General features: G+C 41.9%; 2 protein-coding genes across 4 annotated transcripts in view; both read left to right on the plus strand.

The window, feature by feature from the left end:
- The window catches only part of flna (filamin A, alpha (actin binding protein 280)), a 56,768-nt gene extending 45,510 nt beyond the window's left edge, over positions 1-11,258 (plus strand). Inside the window, 18 exon segments of the mRNA XM_073469387.1 lie at positions 99-239; positions 345-473; positions 1,310-1,483; positions 2,202-2,363; positions 2,467-2,670; positions 2,760-2,912; positions 3,006-3,128; positions 4,307-4,573; positions 4,674-4,811; positions 4,993-5,108; positions 6,264-6,396; positions 6,517-6,693; positions 6,801-6,973; positions 6,976-7,021; positions 7,116-7,255; positions 7,257-7,280; positions 7,282-7,315; positions 9,629-11,258. Of these exon segments, the coding sequence (XP_073325488.1) occupies positions 99-239; positions 345-473; positions 1,310-1,483; positions 2,202-2,363; positions 2,467-2,670; positions 2,760-2,912; positions 3,006-3,128; positions 4,307-4,573; positions 4,674-4,811; positions 4,993-5,108; positions 6,264-6,396; positions 6,517-6,693; positions 6,801-6,973; positions 6,976-7,021; positions 7,116-7,255; positions 7,257-7,280; positions 7,282-7,315; positions 9,629-9,813 (2,519 nt within the window). The 3' untranslated portion in view covers positions 9,814-11,258.
- A 2,381-nt stretch (positions 11,259-13,639) lies between these two features.
- emd (emerin) lies at positions 13,640-20,177 on the plus strand. 3 transcript variants are annotated; one of them, XM_073470559.1, is made up of 7 exons: positions 13,640-13,692; positions 13,974-14,087; positions 14,598-14,693; positions 17,025-17,059; positions 17,155-17,180; positions 19,533-19,607; positions 19,694-20,177. In XM_073470559.1, exons 2-7 carry the CDS (start codon positions 14,009-14,011, stop codon positions 19,890-19,892), a joined length of 510 nt encoding a protein of 169 aa, XP_073326660.1. In that variant the 5' UTR covers positions 13,640-13,692; positions 13,974-14,008; the 3' UTR covers positions 19,893-20,177. The 3 variants fall into 3 exon arrangements, with proteins under 3 accessions (XP_073326660.1, XP_073326664.1, XP_073326663.1); XM_073470563.1 differs by having other exon boundaries at positions 19,548-19,607; XM_073470562.1 differs by lacking the exon at positions 13,640-13,692 and having other exon boundaries at positions 13,943-14,087.
- The last annotated feature ends 1,604 nt before the right edge of the window (positions 20,178-21,781 follow it).

Here is a 21,781-nt window from a genome sequence, read left to right on the forward strand (position 1 = left end):
TTTTGTGGCAGCCTGACCCATGGCCCGGCGGGTCCCGGCAGGTTCAGACAGTTATCCATGCTCTTCACCACACTGTGTGTTTCTGTCTTCTGCTAAAGGTGACGTCCGAATGCCATCTGGCAAGGTGGCCAAGCCTGACATCACGGACAACAAGGACGGCACTGTTACTGTCAAGTACGCTCCCACTGAGGCTGGCCTGCACGAGATGGACATCAAATATGATGGCATCCACATCCCAGGTACAACGTCCGTCTGAGGTGTTTACAGAAATACAAGAGATGTTTGTGAGGTGCATGAGAAGTGACGTCTCCTGCTCTTCTTCTTCCCACTGTTGTCATTCACAGGAAGTCCTTTACAGTTCTATGTGGACTACATGAACAGTGGTAATGTTAGTGCCTATGGCCCCGGCCTCATTCATGGGACTGTCAACAAGCCTGCTGTCTTCACTGTTAACACTAAAGATGCTGGAGAGGGTAAGAAGCAGTCATTTGGCATTATCAACTGGCTGTATGCAGCAGCTGTTCTAGAGAGATGACACTTCGCTGTCCACTCACACTGACATGTGTCTTGCATCACATGCTCATCAGAATAACAGAAAAGACCATAAAGTAAATCTAAACATCAATAACATCACAGGATAAAGGACATCTGCACCCAGAGCTGAACCTTATGTGAAGCACCTATACATGGAGTCACATGGAGACTTGACCTGGACTTGGAAGTTAAAGACTGTTTGTGGTTTTACAACATTTATTTGACTGAATATCAATAATTATAATACAAATTCAGTTTATTGTCATACTTTTGTAACAGGTTAGATAAACTGGCCGGTAAGATCATGATTAGACAGGTACTGCTAGAAACTGCAGGTAAGACTGCCGTATCTTTGGAAAGCGACTAAGCAATAAGCATTTTTAAAATGGAAAAAACAACCAAAAAAACATCAAATGGCTCCATACAGCTCGTCTGCTGTAATCCAAGTCTGCAGAAGCAACATCACAGACTGATTTGTTTTACCTCTAACTGTATTAATAATAAAGATGTAACAAGGTGATTTATTTGTCGCTATACAACACAGGGTTGCATAACGAAATGAAAGTTTGTTCCTTCATGCTACACAAACAGAACATATATACAGTTATTATGAATAAATATATACACACATAAACATATAAACACCCAGGAAATAATTCTATAGTGCATTGTTTGAATTTACACATGGGCGAAAATGAACAGCTGCAACAAGTTATAGTAAAGAAACAAATGTAATCACACACAAACACCATCTGTTCCTGGCATGTTCTTGTAGGTGGTCTGTCTCTGGCCATCGAGGGTCCATCCAAGGCAGACATCAGCTGTTTGGACAACCAGGATGGGACGTGCACTGTGTCCTACCTGCCCGTCCTGCCAGGAGACTACAGCATCCTGGTCAAATATAATGACAAGCACATCCCTGGCAGCCCCTTCTCTGCTAGAATTACCGGTAATAACATCTATTCTCAAGTCCTGGATTGTTAAATGGGAACATGAAAGTTGTAACTTTGCCAAAGCATTCACATTGGCTGGATCTTTTTTGTAAAGAACTCCTTCTCCCAATGGTTCCAAAGCAGGAGGGCAGTTGTCTCTGGCAGGGACACAGAGACACATGAACAGGGTTAAAATGTTGAAAGAAAATGGAGTCATATTTTGGCTTGTCAAACACAGGTGTCACTAATAGTGTTATTAATTGCTGCTTTGCATTGTGATAACTGGTGGAACAGAGCCCTCATAAATGGCATCAATTCAAAATCAAGTCAAAATGTCTGCTGCAAAAAAAGTTTATAAATGTGATTCATATGGGGGAAAAAACAAAGAGTGTTGTGACAGTAGCCTGTCAAGATTTATTCAGTAAGCAAGATAACAAGCGATGGTGTTCACCAATCAAACGTCTGCAGTCAAGAAAGACCAAAAAGTGTAACCCTCTCCAGGGTTTCCTCTCAGTATAGGAGGAGACAGCTGAGTCACTTGTGTGTAAGAACCCTGTCATTTGGGTCAAAAACTTTCTTTAGGCCTACTAGTTTTCCAAATATTGTCAGCAGTTGATCAAAATGTAATCAATTTACACATCATGTATGGCAGAAAAGGTTTGGGAACCACTGCCCTATCCTATCTTCTCCCCTTCAGCGTGTGCCCTAACTGGCCTGTCACTGTTGTGTCTTCAGGTGATGACTCCATGAGGATGTCCCATCTGAAGGTGGGCTCAGCTGCAGATATCCCACTGGACATAGGAGAGCTTGACCTCAACCAGCTGACCGCCTCACTCACCACGCCCTCGGGCCGCGAGGAGCCCTGCCTGCTAAAGGTGCTGCGTAACGGACATGTTGGTAAGTGTGTGGAATGTAAGCAAGGAGAAAGTCTTAGCTGTTGTCATATTATTGATCTTGTTCTAACCCTTCCCTCCTGTCTTTATGAATCTGTCTGTCGCAGGCATTTCATTTGTTCCTAAGGAGATTGGAGAACACCTGGTGAACATCAAGAAGAACAATCGCCATATTCCCAACAGCCCCATTTCTGTGATGATCAACCAATCAGAGATTGGTGATGCCAGCCGTGTGCGTGTGAGTGGCCAGGGCCTGAGCGAGGCCAGGACCTTTGAGCCCGCTGAGTTCATCATCGACACTCGTGAAGCAGGTAGTTGTTGGTAACAAGTATTTGTACATTTTATTTTTTTAGTCATCCATATTGCATATTTCTCCTACTCTCACATTTCTTCCATGCAGGCTATGGTGGCCTGAGCCTGTCCATTGAGGGACCCAGTAAAGTGGACATCAACACTGAGGACCAGGAGGACGGCACCTGTAAGGTCACCTACTGCCCCACTGAACCAGGAAATTACATCATTAACATCAAATTTGCTGACCAACATGTGCCAGGTGCGTACCTGAAAGCAGACAGGGATGACAGAGCGTAGCAATGCTGTTCTGAGTGACTAAACTGAATCAATCATTGTGTTTTTATGTGCACAGGGAGTGCGTTCACAGTGAAGGTAACAGGGGAGGGCAGGATGAAGGAGAGCATCACCAGGAAGAGGAGAGCAGCATCTGTTGCCAACGTTGGCAGCCAGTGTGACCTCAGTCTTAAGATCCCAGGTGACTGTGACAGGACATCATGAAATTACAATACATCTCTTTGTAGTCATGGTAGAAACTCTACAGAATTCTTCAGAAATCTTGTGATTTATAAGATTTATTATCACTGAAATTATACAGAGAATACTTTGGAAAACCCTGTTGTTGCTGAATTGGGGCAACGGCTTTTGTCTATTTTCTGTGCGTGACTTTAAAGAGAGACTACTTCTGCTTTTGAAAAAAGAAATAACATGTTCTTCCTCTGACACAATGAAAAGTTTAATTCATGAGCCAGCACTACTTTTGCTTAGTTTTTTTTTTTGCTTCTGGCTTGTTCCTTCTGTGACAGCTTATGTAGACTAGCTTCAGCTAATGTTAGCCCACACACAAAAAAAACAAACAATTAACTCTTAATAGCTTTCGAGGTGCTGATAGTTGGATTGTGTTACCTTTGGACTAACTGCCTGCTGCAGCTACTTTCACATTAAAGGAGCAATCTGTAAGTTATAGCCAGAATTGATTAATTCATTTGGAAACATTCAAAAAAATGAACTAACATCATCAACAGAGTGTGAAGAAACAACAGTGCTGACGTTCTGTCAAAGACGTCTATGTACCGTGTTACAGAGATGTCTACTGAAGTTAGCATGCTGCTGAGCTAGCCCCGGCCAGTCCTGTCTCCTAACACCACTTTGTAGCTCAAGAGGTGATAGTCTGATAGCCCTGTAGTTTCAGCTGGAAGCTGAAAAGCGGTGAGTTTGCTACTTGACTAACAAGTATAAAAAAAATTCCAAGAAATGAAATATTTTTGCACCTATACAACTGTACACCGTCTGAATTCAAGTTTCTCTTTTACTGAACTAAGACGAGATCAATGGCAGCTTAATGGTAAGGTCAGTTGAGCTGAGCCCTGTTGCCTGTGGTGACTCCCCCTTTGGTCTGAGAATTCGGTGCAGGCAGACTCCTGTCAGTTAATAGGGCCACTTAAATCCACAGCTAACTGAGCTACTTGCTAATGATGGCTAGCTACAGCCAAAGAAAGCTGCAGCAAAGAGAACGCGGAATCAATCTTCCACGTTCTCAACAAACTCAAAATGAAGCATATTTCTTAAAATGTCTCTGTTCATTTAGTTAAAGTTAACTCACTTTATGCATGTGTGTTTTCAATCATTCAAATGTCTGTGTGTCTGTCTCTTCAGAGATCAGCATAGCAGACATGACAGCTCAGGTGACCAGCCCGTCTGGCCAGATTCACAAGGCCGACATTATGGAGGGAGAGAACAACACCTACTGCATTCGTTTTGTCCCCACTGAGACGGGTGTGCACACTGTGTGTGTGAGATACAACGGGCAGCATGTGCCTGGCAGCCCCTTCCAGTTCACAGTCGGCCCCCTGGGAGAAGGCGGGGCTCATAAGGTTCGTGCTGGAGGACCAGGCCTGGAGAGAGCGGAGGCTGGAGAACCAGGTTGGTGTGGTGGCTGGATGATTTATGTGTGTGTGCGTGTGTGTGTGTGTGATTTTACACAGTGCACCTGACTCTGTTTTGGCCTCTGTGCTGTCTGTAGCTGAGTTCAGTATCTGGACGAGGGAGGCTGGAGCCGGAGGTCTCAGCATTGCTGTGGAGGGACCGAGCAAGGCTGAAATCGCCTTTGAGGACCGCAAGGACGGCTCCAGTGGAGTGTCCTACATCGTGCAGGAGCCTGGTGAGAGGAGACATGATTGGATGAGAATTGAGAATGTGCTGCAGTATAAATTGTATTTGTGCTGTAAACTGCTCTTTAATGCATTTGAACCTATGTCTGTCTGTTGTTGAGTCCTGTCACTGTCTTTGTGTTCGTGTGGCTGTTGTAGTGACTTTCTGACCTTAAATCTGTTCTCCTGTAGGAGACTATGAGGTGTCGATTCGTTTCAACGACGAGCACATCCCAGACAGCCCCTTCATCGTCCCTGTGGCCTCGCCATCAGATGACGCCCGTCGCCTCACTGTTGCCAGTCTTCAGGTGAGGCTCTGAGACACACACACATCCGTGTGCACAGACACCAGGCCACAGTGCACTGCCTACAATGCAGCAGCAGCAGATCATAGTTTTACTTTGTGCGATATCAGATTGAAGAAGTCTGGTCACGATATAATGAACAATGCAATGAAAAAGATTTGCGGAACGTATACCTTCCTGAAAATTTAGCAGTTCAGTTTTTGTGGTTTTAAATAACAAACGCACCAGGACATTCAGCTCATGGGGGGGTTGATAGTGTAGAGTTGGTAACAAAGACAGATGACAGTGTCTTATTTGGCAATTTCACAAGTGAAGTGTAATAGTTAGGTTTCAGTAAATGTTTTGGCAGGTTTAGATGGATAGAGTGAAAGCATTAGATGCAGGAGAGGATCAGCGCTGCTGTTGCATTGTCAGACAGTGTGAGGGCTTCTGGAATACTAGAGGACTGTGTGTGTTTCTCGCGCCTCATTCTAAAGGCTCCCAACAGCCTCCCACCTCTGACAGTGATAAGGGGCGCTAAAGGGTTAAAGAGGTCTGACATGGGCTGTTTCTCTTCTGTCTCTGTAAACACTCACACAGGTACATACAACTCTGTGGAAGCCCATTTAGGATAACTAACAAGTCATGCAGGATAAAATAACTAATAACAACCATCCCATAATTCTGACTCACCATCAGTATTTTTTATTTTTGTCCTGCACAACTTTTAGATAAGTTTTTCTTTTTCTGGTGGATATGGACAACACTGACTTTCATACATTAATATGTATCTTCACCTGCCCTCACACAAAAACACATATGGATAAACATACAATTACTCTCACAGATAAAACTGTCAACACCTGCTCGTTCTCACAAAAATATGTCACGGTCTTTCTCTCTTCTCTTCTGCTTCTGTCAAACTGCTAACACAGATACCTGCTCTCTGCCTTTTCACTGCACAGCCCTCCTCTTTAGCCTTTTTAGCGACCTCCAGGTAAGGCAAATAGTAGCAGAAGTAATCTGAATATGATACTGTGGTGATCATGATGTTATTTAGTAGAGGGTATTGAGTAACAGTTTGCTGATCGTTGAGGTCAGCAGAGGAAAAGGTGGATAGTTCTTCAGTGAAATAATGGTGATCCAGTGTTGAGTGTGTGAGTATATGTTGTCGAGCAGGAGTCGGGTTTGAAGGTGAACCAGCCAGCATCATTTGCTGTCAGCCTGAACGGGGCGAAGGGTGTGATTGATGCAAAGGTCCACAGCCCATCTGGAGCTCTGGAGGAATGCTGCGTCACAGAGATTGACCAAGGTAACCATAGCGACGGCATCCAAACTTCCCCTCTTCTCACATGGTGTCACATTTAGGACCGACTTTTGATAGAAAATGTTTTCATGTGCCTTACCTTTAACCCCCTTATTGTTTGTCTAGATAAGTACGCAGTGCGCTTCATCCCCAGAGAGAATGGTCTCTATCTAATTGATGTGAAGTTCAATGGAAGTCACATCCCTGGTAGTCCGTTTAAGATCCGAGTCGGAGAGACGGGCCAGGCCGGAGACCCTGGGATGGTGTCTGCCTACGGACCAGGACTGGAGGGAGGCACCACAGGTAAAACAACAGGACACAACAAAATGACATGGGAGTGGAACTGAATCTCTCCACATACCCTGCTAAACTTGACATCTGTCTCCATATTCTGTCTCGTTTGCCTCCAGGCACTGCATGTGAATTTGTGGTGAACACGAGCAGCGCAGGCCCCGGTGCTTTAGCTGTGACCATCGATGGGCCCTCCAAGGTGAAGATGGACTGTGTGGAGTGCCCTGAAGGCTACAGGGTCACATACACCCCAATGGCTCCTGGCAACTATCTTATTTCCATCAAATACGGCGTGGTCCTTACCACATCGTTGGAAGCCCCTTCAAAGCCAAGATCACTGGTGAGGAAGATCTTTATATTTCAGCCAAACAAAGTGTTTTAGGAAGGATTTGATTTAAACTGAACATAAATACCTTTCATTCATCTCCCTCTAGGTTCCAAGCTTGTGTCGAGCCACAGTATGCATGAAACATCTTCTGTCATGGTCGACCCTGTGACACGTGCCATCAGCTGTTCTCAGCAGGGTGCTCCCACCCAGTCAGATGCCAGCAAGGTTGTGGCCAAGGGCCTGGGCTCTGACCAAGGGCTTCATCGGTCAGAAAAAACAGCTTCAGTGTTGACTGCAGCAAAGCAGGTTTGTATGATTGTGATGTTAAAAAAGGGCTTCTCTTGTTTGCTTCCACCCCACCAAGAAATAAGTCTGGGACAAAAACTGGAATGTGTGTATGGAATAATATTTGGGACATTTAGTGCACAGAAGAGATTTTTTAAATGTTATGAGTGGAGAAATTATGGCACGAAGGATAATTTAATTTGAACAAATAAAAACATATTTTGTGCTCAATGAATGGCAAACTGACAACAATTAGGCCTAAAAAAGCATCAGCAATAAACCATTCAACCAACAAAATCATGCAGCAAAATAAATGACTGTGGGGCAAAGTGAATCTGTGCAGATTTGACCCAAATTTGACCCACCAAATCCAAGCCACTGACTAACACCAAGCTGTCCAGATAGTACTGACCTTTGAGGCAGCATCCTGGAAAACCTGGAAAATAGTTGACCAATTTTCCAGTCATGTAAAACATATGGAAAATTAGAGAAAAAGCAAAATGTCCTGGAAAATCTTTTGTTGTCCTAGAAATGTATTTCAACATTTTCCTATTTTTCTATCAATGCTCCCCAAAACTGATGACAGTGTCATCTGAAAGGGCGAAGTTAAGTTAAGGCTCATATCAACGTTCAAATGGTAACGTTAGTTAATGGTCAAGAGTATTTTGAGTAGGCTGCATGCTGTGAACACATCACACAGCAGCACCTGCAGGCTGGATGACACTGATGTAAAGATTGTTCAGAGAGTTTGATGATAATGAATAGGACGACGGAGGTTAAAATTATAAATGGCAGCCCAACTGTATGCATGTGAAACACTGGCTAAATACTGGCTAACAGTACGTTTTCACTTTGCTAGTATTGTCTCTTCAGACACAATGCTGCACTGTTATGGTAAATGGGCCGTAACATGATATGAAATGTTTACCTTTTGTAGCGGCGTCTCATAGTGGGTGCCTCCTTAAAGACTCCACTTAATATAACTAGTAAAGAGGTTGAAGTATGTTTTGATAAACTGATAACAGTTAATACTCTGAGCAAACTGTTTTTAACCATCATATAGTGAAATACAGTTTTACCATCTTTGTTACTTTTCTGTTATTAATTCTGTATGTAGTTGGTTTAAATTATTTATTTTAATCTTTTAAATCAGACTTCCACAGAGATAGTATATGGGCGCGATCCCTGTCTGTCATACTAGCTAGATCGTCACTGAAAATTTCCTGGAAAAGTCCTTGAAAATCATCTCAAGAAAACTGGGAACCCTGTGAGGGACCGCAGAGTCCAAAACAGAGGAAGGAAGGACAGCTCGAAGTACTAACGCAGAAGCATTAAGATCCGATCACTCAGAGTGTGGTCACATGTGACCAGAGTGTAGAACAAGAGAGGGAGAGCGAGGGACGCCTCTCTCTGTTTGTGTCTTTCTACTGTATAGACAGTCCAGTTTTATACAAGGGCCATCTTTCCAACACTGAAGTTTTGAAGTACAAAACATGCAAATGTCCCAGTTGAGGTGAGGAGAATTTTCTGAAACTTGACATTTTTTACAAGGAAACAAACAACTTTATGTGTTTTATTTCATGACAAATTTGAAAGAGGATTATTACATTAGCTGTTGCCATTATGCAGTTTGTGGCAGCATGGCTGTACCGGCCTGTCTGCTTCTGTGTCTAAAGTGCTAAAGTCTTACCTGCCAACATTTAGCAGGTGTTTGAACACACTGTTTACACCGATTTCACCATTAACACTCAATTTATGAAAGAAGAAACATTTTATTGAAGCTAAACATGTCAAATACACTAAACAGTAACCAATATAGGCTACTTCTTTGTCCCCGTGGAGAAAGTCCCCAGACTCCCTTAAAAAATGTCTCAATTTAGTGAGTTGTTGAGTTGGAGACACTTTATAAACTCTGTGAAACGCTGTCTCTGACTAATTCAAAATGATTTGGGCCTCAGCAAATGTTCTACATGAAGTTCTTTCTTTGTATAAAAAACATTGTGTCTGTTTGTTGTTCATTCATATATAGAGCAGGAATTGATATCTGATCACAGTGGGTCACTCAGACGCAGGTTAATGTAGCTGTGAACTGGATGTTAACACCAGGTGTGAACCGGCTCTTTGACTGAGCGAGAGGTTACTATCATAACATAACAGCAAACATGCAGAAATGATTTTTCTGTGCTGAAACTGTCTCATTGCACGCTAAGAAATGATGCACAAATACAATAGCATTTAAGTGTACAGTATCAAGCTGCTTCATTTATGTATATTCGGTATACTAAGCTAGTAATAATATTTTAATGTGGGTACTCTTTGTGTGTCCATCCACAGGTCGTAACATGCTCCTGGTTGGTGTGGATGGTCCCAAGGTCCCCTGTGAGGAGATCCTAGTGAAACATTTGGGTAACCGCTTGTACAACGTCAGCTACCAGCTCAAAGAGAAGGGAGAGTACATCCTGGTGGTCAAGTGGGGAGATGAACACATCCCTGGGAGCCCCTACCACATCACTGTCTAAAACCCCAGCTCCACAATCAGAAACTCATACCACTGTTCTGTACTCAACAACTGATATTCTATCTAACCGATCATTGTTTACAGCTCCAAACCCTCCCGTGTTCCAAATTCAGATTTCTGGCTTTTTTGTTGTTGTTTTTTTTTTGCATCTAATGTTCAAACAATTTAACCAACTAGAGAACAGACATCTGGCTGAGGGTAAACACTGATGTGAGAGTTTGTTCTTCCACAAGTGAATATCAGAATACCAGAATATCCCAAAGATGAATGCATAGTCACAGAATATCTTTAATAGTCTTTCTGGTCATTCACTCCATTTCTTGTTTCATTCAGCTAATCACGTCATTCAGTAAATCTAGGGAGGAAAAAGATGCACCTTTTCTATTACTGTAAGCCAGCAGTGGACATTAGTAGATATGTCTGAACTAGTGTAGAATGGTAGTGTAGTGTAGTGTAGTGTAGCGTAGCAGCAGTAGATTTTGGCCCCGCTGAGCCCGGCATTGGATGGAAGGTTACTGTTTACACTGGAGGAGCTACTCTTACATACATATTAAATGGATTCAGATTTTTATGAACAATCATAGTTCTTGAACCAAAGAGTGTCAGAAGTAATGTGCCTTCCTGGCTCTCGGGCTTCATGTAAGAATGTGTAAAAGAGCTCTTTGATGTAAGACCTTTAATTGTCCATAGAAAAGTCAGATGAACATCTTGTCCTTGTTCTATATCCCCAAATGCTCAGCACTGGCCCAGTCCGCTCCAGCATGTGGTGTTCATGATGCTCTTTAACTAACCCAGTTGTTTGATCTGCTGCTAGTGTGATCCAGTTTTAGGCACTGCTGTTCTTAAAGCCGTTATATGGATTAGAGTAGGGATATAATTCCAAAAGATTACAGGTAGGGCAACATGACAGACACATTTAAGAGAAGCTTACTGATGGTTTGTCCCACACCTGCTCTCTCACCACTGCTGCTGAGAAACAATGCTTTCTGTGTGTTAATGTGTGATACCAACATCTGCTCTGCATGTTCCTTAGGTTGTAAAACTCTTAGGATACAGACAGCCTCTGATTCAGAAAAACATCAACATTACGTGTGTGGTGGATTGGAACTTTTTCATATAAACCAAAAGGTTTAAAAAGGGATGTTTTTAAAGTTGTGCTGGACAGAAGGGCAGAAGATGATTTTATGGTTTGTCACGTCCCGAAACCCTGATGACCAAAACCAAAAGAGAACAGATGTTGCTTTGTTTTCTGCTCAGTGTTTGTATCTCACCTTCTTCAGCCGCCACCCACCCCCTCCCTTCATCCTTCCAGCTCGCTTTGTGCTTAATCTATCTTCCAAACAAAAAAATGAATCTTGTCCTTAATAAAAAAAGGCTTTAAAAGTGTTTGTAAGACAGTATTTTGATTTTTTACACAATAAAGTTGTCTAAGTATTTTTCTGTCAATCTAATGTCTGTTTTGTGTCTTTAAACTTTAAGTTAACATTAAGTGAATGGATAAATAAAAGTTTATATCATGACAAATACAAAAAATACATAAAAGCTTCACTTTATAGTAACCATCATTAATAATGTATAGTTAAGTAAACTTGAGTTAATAGTTATTTTACTGTTAACAAACAGTGAAATGCTTTTTAAACCATTACAGTTAACCTATAAAAAGTATTAGAAAAACACCAGTTACAATTTTACGAAAAGCAATTGCTTAATTAATAATTTACAAAGCATTTGTTTGTTAAGAGGAAAATAACTGGACCAACCATAAATGTACCATGTTAATGATGCTTATTATAATGTGATCGAAATTCATTAAACAGGAGCTCTGTGTGTCTGTGTAGAGTACGGAGTTTATAGTGAGCCTTAAAAACCAAAGAGCTGAACAGTTTTTATCTAAATGTTCTCATCAGTGACTCTGATGAAGCACAGAGTGTACATGGAAGTAATGTGAAGTGTTTATCCAGAGAGGTTTCCAGTGAGTGGAAAATGTGTACATTACTGGAGTCGGCAGCCAACGCCCTTCCTGGAAAACTCCATCTCCATATTAGGCCTGACTCATTTTCTACCTCCAGAGGTCGCTGCAGGAGGGGGAATCTCACAACTTTACTGTTCATGCAGAGCTTTGAATAACAGGCCTACCTTTTTAATGAAGCCATTTTCTTTCAAGTGTATTGTTGAGACCAGCTTGAGAGTCTTTTTAAGTCTAAATGCAGCTTGGACAGCCTCGGGAAGAAACCACATAATTACAAATACAACAATAACTTGAGATTTGAAGTTTGCTGTCACTGAATGGAAATCTTTAGTCAGCCCGCATGAACAAAACCAGGAACTGAAACCGCTCGGCTGCTTGGAGGTCAGTTATCATTTATCAATTTTATTATGAACACCTTTATTTCCTTTACTGCTTTGATATGTGAAAATGTCTTCTGTAAAACAGGCCAGTAGTCTTAGTGGTATTAGGCTACATTAACCACTGCTATATTCTTGTGCAGATACTGGAACACCACAATTCTTTAATAATTGAGTATGAGCATGGCCTTCAATGCCTTTGTTCTCCTAAGATAACATTATTTAAACCCAAATGACTGGGCTAGTATATTAACAATATACAAAGATTCAGATCAAAGGAAAGGAAACTTAGGAAGGCTAAACTCTGGAGCCAGATTCTGGTCAACTTTTACAGAGGAGCAATAGAAAGCATCCTGACTGGAAACATCTCAAACTGGCATGGTTCATCACGGCCCAGGAGAGGACGGCTCTACAGCGGGTGATTAAAACCACCAGAGCATCAGTGATATCAGTGAAGTGAGATGTCTGCACAGAGCCCAAAGATACTAAAAGACAACACCCACCCAGCCACAGTCTGTTCACCCTGCTGCCATCTGACAACAGATACAGAGTATCTGCTGCCACCTGACAACAGATAAAGATCTGCTGCCACCTGACAACAGATAAAGAAGTATCTGCTGCCATCTGACGACAGATACAGAAGTATCTGCTGCCACCTGACAACAGATAAAGATCTGCTGCCATCTGAGATACAGAAGTATCTGCTGCCATCTGACGACAGATAAAGAAGTATCTGCTGCCATCTGACAACAGATACAGAAGTATCTGCTGCCACCTGACAACAGATAAAGATCTGCTGCCATCTGACGACAGATACAGAAGTATCTGCTGCCACCTGACAACAGATAAAGATCTGCTGCCATCTGACAACAGATACAGAAGTATCTGCTGCCATCTGACGACAGATACAGAAGTATCTGCTGCCACCTGACAACAGATAAAGAAGTATCTGCTGCTGTACAACCAGACTACAGAGCAGCTTTTTCCCCCAGGCTGTGAGAGTCCTGAACTCATCCTCAACACTCACCATTAAAAATGTTTTTCTTGTGTAGCATAAAGGGAAATACAACTTGCATGTTGTTGCACAGCCTGTGTTGTAAAATGATAATTAAATGAACCTTCAACCCTAATGTACAAAGCTAATGTACATAAAGAACATACAGTGGATATCACACATTAATACAGCATAAAGACAAAAAAAAAACAGTGTATGTTTACATAGAGATATCAACACAATCAGACAGGTTTCATAACTACTCAGAATGTAGCTTATTGTTGAAGTAGGGGAGTTAAGAGGTGGATTTAGTTCTGGGGGAGAACTATGGGAGCGAGTTTCTGTTTGCGCATTAAGAACTGTGCATATGATGAAGCTGAACATATATCCATGTGAGCCAGCTGCTAGCAGCTAGCAGTAGGTGTGTCAAGTTCCGCCGTCCAGATGTTGCCAGAAGTTACACCCACTCTGCTCCCTATCGTCCCGCCTCAGCCTCAGCCTCAGCCACAGCTCAGCTCCAGCTCTTCACTGTTATTACAGGTGAGTGGAATTATTTGGTTTCAACCTCAACCCAACAAATATAAAGTTAAAAAAAACTTTTTTAATCGCTCGTCTTTATTGTTCGCGCGAGAGTAAGACTTAGAAAGGCGCGAAGTCGGTGTCTTCCTGTCCAGCAGGGATAGAGTTAACGTTAGCGCCATGGAGTTAGCCTGCTCAGCAGCGCACTGTCGCAGCATGGAACAAACATGGCGCTATGTGTGGACTTGTTCGCCTCCTGACTCTGAACGCGCTCACAGCTCTGTCTCCTCCCGTCCCCACAGGCTGACACCGTCTGTCTGTCTGTCCGCCGCTGCACATGTCTCTGACGGACAAAAGTGACGAGGACATCAGCAAGCTGCTTGCTGAGTATGGCATCAAACATGGACCCATAGTTGGTGAGAAAAATGCCCATATGAATGATTTCAGGAGCACAGTGACTTCACCACTTCATCATGCTGAGACAGTTGAGTTAGTGCAGTGAGGACTGGAGTCATCAGTGTGAGGTATCTGAGTAGAGAGCAGATAGGGATGCCTCCATGAGTCACATCCATCCCCTCTGGTTTGAAAGGTTTACAAATGACTACTGTCTGCTTTATACCAGTGTGTCCGCTCTACTACTTCTTTGCAGTTGTCTACTTGGGCTCCAACATCTGGTTTACCTTAATATTCTGAGAGTTCAGTTCTGTGCTGTATCTGTCTTAATAAGACAGAACAGAAGGAGATCATATACAACCACACTGTTTACACTAACCCTTTGTTTTATCAGTTCATCATTTCAACATGGCACATGATTAAACCCAAATTCCCTCCAACACTTAGATGATGCACACATGTCATATTGTCTATACTTGTGTTCGCTGTGGTCAGGACACTGAAGCACTGTTAATGTGCTTGTGTGAACACAGAGTCTACTCGGAAGCTGTACGAGAAGAAGCTGGAAAAGGCCATGGAGAGCGCTCCAGTGAACGCCTCGTCTGATAAGACCTACTACAGAGAGGAAGGTAGGACTTTTATGTGTTACTCTCTAAATTATTTTATAAATCAGAGCCTGTGGTGAAGCCTTCAAAGTGTTTAAAAAAAAGCCAAAGAAAACCAATTCTCAGTTGTGAGGCAATCCTCACAACTGAGAAGCTGAAACTAGTGTTTATGAAACAGTCTCTTGATTCCACTGATGATTATAAATGACCTGTAACAGCAAACAAGACCATCAGTGAACAGACTGCTATTTTATATAGTTATTATTAATGCCTGTGCTCGGGTCCGATCACATATATCACATATAAAATCACATATAAGTACATTATCTCATTGTGATCCATCCTGCGGTCTCTCTGTCACTCTGTCGCTTCCAAAACAAATGCACGCACCGCCGGCACGAGCTAGCACAGATCTTTACAGCAACAGGCGCTGGTGTCATACCGCTTTTGTCAAAAGGGGCCGCTAGAATCAACAAAACCTGAAAGTTCCTTGTAGTCACTTTAAAGGGATAGTTCGGATTTTTTGACATGAAGTTGTATGACATCCTCACCATCAGTGTCGTGCATCAGCAGTGACTTTTCCCCCACTGCGTCCTGTGAGCCGAGGTCTGTCCCGCTGTTGTTGCTGAAGAAAGTAGTTCCGGCTAGTTTGCGGGGTCACGAAGATAAAGCGTTTTGCTTCAAAAAACAATATCCGTTCAAAAGAGTAAAACATTTGCATCACAAAATTGTTTACGACAAAAAAGTCAGACCTCACGATCACCTGGCACTATTTTCCCTCCCTTCGTATCACTGCGTGCTTCCGCCTGTTGACACACCGCACCACTCCGTCAGCTGTTTCACGGTGTTTACATGCTCGGATGGTAAACGTAAATATGTCTGACTACGAAACGAGTGATGAAGACATTCCTTTTTCCTTGGACCGCTTCTCTGTCTCTCTCCCCTCTCTCTGCCCGTTCTAACTCCATTTGACGAAGCTCGGTGTCTGTGTATTCGGGTTCATAAAGATATCCCTTTGGCTCTGTGGTAAAAGGAATGTCTTCATCACTCGTTTCTGGGAACATTTCTGCCTGAGTCATGCAGATAGATTTTCATCAGCAGTGGTGGTTGTTTAGCAATGAAGACAACAACTCCCATGATGCCACGCTTCTCATGTCTTTTGTTTTGTTTTGATTGAGAGATCCCTAGTAGCAGAAATTACATACTGTGCGTTTAAACAATAAATCTGTTCAATTAAAACAACTTCATTTATCGCTTAAAGGGTAACACCACCAATTTTCCACAATAAAGTGTGTTTACAGGTGTTGGGAGTACTACTGTATATGTGATAATCTGATAAACTGCCTTTACTGACCTGTGGGTATTGTAGGCACCAGGTTCTGAAAAGAAAGAAGAATGTGTGGAATAAAAAATGTGATGTCTCTGGTTCTGCTGTATCAGTTGCTTTCTAACTGTCCAGAATGAGTCCAACAGTGTTATATGAGTGCAATGTTAGACCAGTGGACTGCTTTTTTAAAAAACAGGCACCAGCATGCAAGTTGAGTGACGTCACTGGAAGCAATTTCTCAAAATAATATGCAGCTTCCTCCAGAGCCACAAAAGGCTTTATACTACTGTATTCACATACTCACTCCCAAACATACCTTAATGTGGAAAACTGGTGGAGATACCCTTTAAGGGGCAATATGAGGTCATTAAGTTTGCTAACACAAATACACCAATGACTATTCACACACACTAAACAACCCTAAAATGGAAAATATGATAATGTAAATAAAGGAGGTGAATAGTAAATGGTGAATAACAGTGGTCATTCCATAGCTGAGCAACAAGCATCCAACACCTCGTGTCTGTAAAGTTTTTAATTCCCTTTCAGTTGATCAGTTACAGGAGACATGTTTCAGCTCTGATCTTTTGCTGCTGTCTTCTCTGTCTCCCTTCTTGATGCAGAGTGAAAGACACTCAATAGATTTGGATCATCGATTTGCGGGTCTCAGGCCACTTTGCGTCCTTTCTCATAAACAATAATGAAGGCTCTATGCTTGGCCCGGTGCTTTTTGCAGAGTGCATACATCTCTGAAAAGAAGATAGCATTCTGTGTTGCTCATATTTTTCAATGTTGAAATCTGCCTGCCTGCTCTGAAGCATCAAATGCCACAAACAACAGAAGAGCTGCTCTGATGTAACATTGTTGTAAATCATACCGATTATAGGCATGTATGTAAATGTAAACCACAACTGTTTATTCTCTGTGAAGATTTTATTATTTCTATATCATATCATATTCTTAAAAATGAACACAATAGAGTCATTAATGTTTGTCAAAGTGTACTAATGTGTTCTATTTCTACACAGAGGAGGAAATTACCTACATCACATACCAGAGCCCGGTGAGTCCGGATCGTCTGCTTATCCCTCAGTGTTTGTGCCAAATACTGCTGTGACTGTGAATAATGTCACTAATTATCCTGCTTCATTTTCACAGGTTAGACAGGAGTCTTATGGGGACATGTGAGTAAAGTTATAACACACACACACAGAAAAAATACAAAAAACACCCTGACTAACCTGTGAGGGGACCTATATTGACAGACTCACCTCGATCTCACTGTTTGTGCTCAGTGTATGAGTTTAGGTTTAGGTTCAGAAAGTGCAAACAGAGACCCAGGAAACATCCGGTGCTCCTATGCAGGGACGCTACCTGTTCTCTGTTTGTCAGTTAATTCAGTTTACTTCATTTCCCCATATGCATTTGTGGGAAAATTATTTTATTTATATTTCACTTTAAAGGGTTAGGTTCAAAATAAATAAAACAGTGCCACAGTGTAAACATATTTTATTATGAGTAAAAGTCCTGCATTTAAAATCTTATCATCAGCAAGAATGGAGAAATATTTCTGCCTGTTCTTCATTTAAATCAACATATTTAAAGCTGCTGTAATGATATTTTCTTATTGAAGTTAAAGTGTTAAAAAACTCATCACTAGCCCCATTCACACTGCCTTTTCAAGGCTGGAACCTTACGCCAATATTCAGCCTCGCCATCTGTATGAAAATGGAATGGGGGGACAGTTTGTCCCGCCTCTGACCTCCGGAGGTCGTATCAGAGCTGCAGCAGAGGCGAGACGACCTCTGTGTGAATGTAAAGCCGGCAGCGGGGGACAGGGGTGTGTCGGTCTGATGGTGTTCACAGTCTGACAACTAAACAGATCCTTCACTCATCAAATAAAAGAGAAATGTCCCACATTCAACCCACAAAGCAGCGTTACAGGACCAAACAACAGTGAGGAAAAAAGTATAAAGTAGTATAATATAAATTCAGTATTTTTTTTTTATTCACGGATACAGGTGAAACAGATGTTAACGTTATGATGTGACCGTCACGCCTCTTTTGGTGCCACCATGCCAGCATGCTGTATGAAATGACACACTGGAGCTGCTTCACGCCAGCGCTGCTTGATTCAGTGTGAACAAACAAAGGCGGCGTAAAGGCGAGGCTTCACTGTGGCCATAATGCAGAGTCTCTGTGTGAAAAGGGCTACTGTTACAGAGTGTTTGGTCACTAACCCATGTTCTCCTCCCCCGCTCATGCACTAAAAGAGAAAATAAATGTTCTGGTATCCCTGCCCACTTCAACCAATCCTGTGTGCTCCTGAATGCACAGATAGCATGATCCTCCTGTTTGCTGATGTCTGATATTCATGTGGTGACGTAGAGACAAGGGAGGGGACTGCTAACTGTAAAACCAACAGGAAGTTATTGAACCTGAGGCTGCTTTAAAAAAAACATTCTGGAAATGCTCACTGTAGTTTAAAACAAGAAAGAACTAGAATGGCACTCAATTATGCTGCAGTGTGTTATCAGACACACACAGAGGAGAGAGAATATAGCTGAGAGAGAGAAACACAGATTGAAAGATGGACTGTAAAGTTAAATCTGTTTACAGTAATCTTGTCAAACTAATCCAACATGTTTCCAGCCTTCCTCTTGAAGGATGAATCCACAGCTGTTCCAAAATGTCTTCTTTTCAAACAGTGTTCCAAGTTGTGCAGGAAAAACACGAGTATTACACTCCGTTATTTTCCAGATATGCACAACATGCTTCAGAACAGCCGAGCATCAGATCCAACTTAGCAGCACTTATAATACCTCACAAACATTAAATAATGTGTTGATTCAGTTTTGGGTTTGAGTTTTGGGCCTATGGCGATAATCTGCAACCGGCATTGTAAACATCCCCCCAGAGCCTAAAACCACGCTAGTGGCTCTGTGCTAATATGCTAGCAACAGCATGCTGATATGCTCATATTGACAGTGCTGACATACTGAGGTTCAGCATAATGTCATCCATGTCCACTCTGTTCCAGTGTGTTATTTAGTGTGTTTGCTAATTAGTGCTTAAAAAAACGTATCTCCTGAGGGGAACATGAATTTCTGAACCAAATGAAGAGTCTTCTCTCTATCTGGACTCAATAGGTGGTCTGACCAGCCGGCATTACCATGCTGCTAGCATGGATTAAAAAAACTTAAAACTAAAGTAGTAAAAACTAACTTTAAACCAGTTGATTTGTGGCAAAAACAGGCTGGAAAATCCTACTGCACTTTCTGCAAAACCACCAGAAAAAGAACTAGTGCTGTGCTCAGCTGTCAGATAAATGTAGTTGAATAAAAAGTACAATGTTTCTCTCTGAAACAAAGAAATACATTGTCGCATAAAATGAAAATATTTAAGTAGAAGTACCTTGAGTAAAGAAACTTTTCAGTATATTCCCAGTCTTGGGAAATAGTTCATCTCATCATTACCTGACAGTGTGGGTTACTGTGTATAAATGCCTTTGACTACACTGCTAGATTGAATTTCAGTGTTCCTCCATCCAGGCTGAAGCGAAGAGGCAACGTAGAGCCAGGTGAAGAGGAGGAATCAGACCAAGATACAGAGTGAGTCTTGTAGTATAAACTAATGGTGTGCTTAAACAATTGAGTTCATCAGCAGGTTTAAACATCATCTCCCTCCTGTGCTTTAGGCCCCCAATCCAGCTCACTAACAGAACAGCCAATCACAGTGCAGTACAATCCAGGGAGCCCATCAGAAAGTCTGGAGGCTGCATGTGGAAGATGATCCGGCTGCTGCTGCTGTTAGCTGTGTTAGCAGCTGTCCTCTACTACGTCTACTGCCATGTGATTATTGAAGATAATTCTAAGAATCCTTTCGGGAGTCAATGATCTGATTTGTTGTTAGGATGTCAGTTGTTTTTTTCCCTGATTCCATTTAAGGCATTTCTTGTCTATTGATGTTGTTAGCGTTGTGGTGTTGTTTTCTCGTTCCAATACACAGTTCGACCACATTCCATAAACTTTTAAAAGCTGCCAATAGACTAGATTTCTTAGTGTCACCAAATCCTTTGAAATGACCAAACCCAGACAAAGTCCAGTCTGACACACTGTATTCCTCTCTGCCATAAAGATCCATTGTTGTCAAAAAACTATTAAAAACACATCAGTAAGCTACACTGTTGCACTGGTTGACTTGTTCCTGTATTACCCTGAAAACACACACACACACACACACACACACACACACACACTGTAGTTAAAACAAAGAGAAGGTCAGTCCTGCTGTTGTTATTTATAGTGTCACTGATACAGGAGAACAAATGTATTGTTGTTTTGAGCAACAGAGTATGTCATCAGCTGGCCTGTGTCTGAGCAACCCAAAATCACGTCAGACTGGTCCAACATGTCACTGTCATGTTTGGCCTCACCTACTCGTGAAAACCATGCGGTCTAAACATAATTTGCTCTAATTCACTGCCTCTCCATTAGCTATTAGCTTCACACAGGATTCAAACACTGGTCATCTGAGTGCAGGGTCCTTGAATAAACCAACCCTAAACACCCCCTGATGCACTCTTATTACTGTTGACACTGCGTGATGCTACGCACATTCATATGTGTGTCCTTTTCACACGTACAGTATCAGTGTATTAGATTTTTCTAAATTGTCTGCAAGGAACAGCAACTTCTAAGCTAGCATGGCAAGTAACCCTAACACTCACTGGGTCGTTAAACAAGCTAGCAGCTGTTACCTTTTCCTGGATTTGCCTCATCTATTTTGATGCCAGTGCTAACCTCTACATGCAAGTATTCCACCAAAACAAGTTTCCCCAAGTGAAGCGTCCTCAGTTTCCCCCAACACTATTTTGCAGGGGCACCATCACAGCGTCTTATTTGTTTAAGAGTGAAACAAGGAAAACAAGTTGTTTCAAGTTGAGTTTTAGTGCCTCACTGTAAATATTCACCAACAAATGCCAAGTTCTTCTCATTTAAGTAAAAAAAACTATATTTTTGAGCCCGTAAAGATTTCCATCTTCAGTAGGAACCAGTGGACTTTGGGCCTGAGAGCTACAGGTAGAACAGGAAAGTCAGAAAGTATTGAGACAACACTTGTTTTTTTCAGGTCATGGTTTTTGTCTTTTCGTGGTTTTTTGATGACAGTAAGAAAAATAAAGACATTTCTCTTGAATTTCTCAGCTTTCTTGCATAAAATGTTGCACTAAGTTTTTCAGCTATGCAAAGTTTTGTGTCTTTGATTCATTTTATGAAATTGTTCTCAAATGTGACTTATTTGTGAGATCTACATGAAAATGTCTTGTAGCAAAATAGACTTATGAACTGAGGCTGTCTCTCAAAATAAAATCAGGTAAATCAGGTCTCCAGCTCTTATGACACTGCACTGCAAACTTGGATATGAGAGAATTCCTTATAAATGCAGAAATTGTTAATAGCTAGAGTAAGAGTTAAATATTAACAGATCGAGAGGCGTGTTTCCAAACATACAACACTGTCAAATTCTCTGCTAGTTCTCTAGTTACAAAACTGTAATTGCACCAATTTCACAAAGAACAGAAACAATGTAAAGCACTGTCATATTTACAAGATAGAAGCTTTCAATAGGTGAGCAAAAAAATGCATCTGTGCATTCGGTAGCAGATGAGCTTTACACTCCATGCAAGGGGTCAGTACACTGCACCGGTGAGGCTTTAATGGTCAATAAGTGGTCAGTTGAATATAACAGCTGTGATCCTGAGTTGAGACTGTGGTCGATGGTCACT

This window comes from Pagrus major, chromosome 7, assembly GCF_040436345.1.
Source record: "Pagrus major chromosome 7, Pma_NU_1.0".
NCBI classification, from domain to species: Eukaryota; Metazoa; Chordata; class Actinopteri; order Spariformes; family Sparidae; genus Pagrus; species Pagrus major.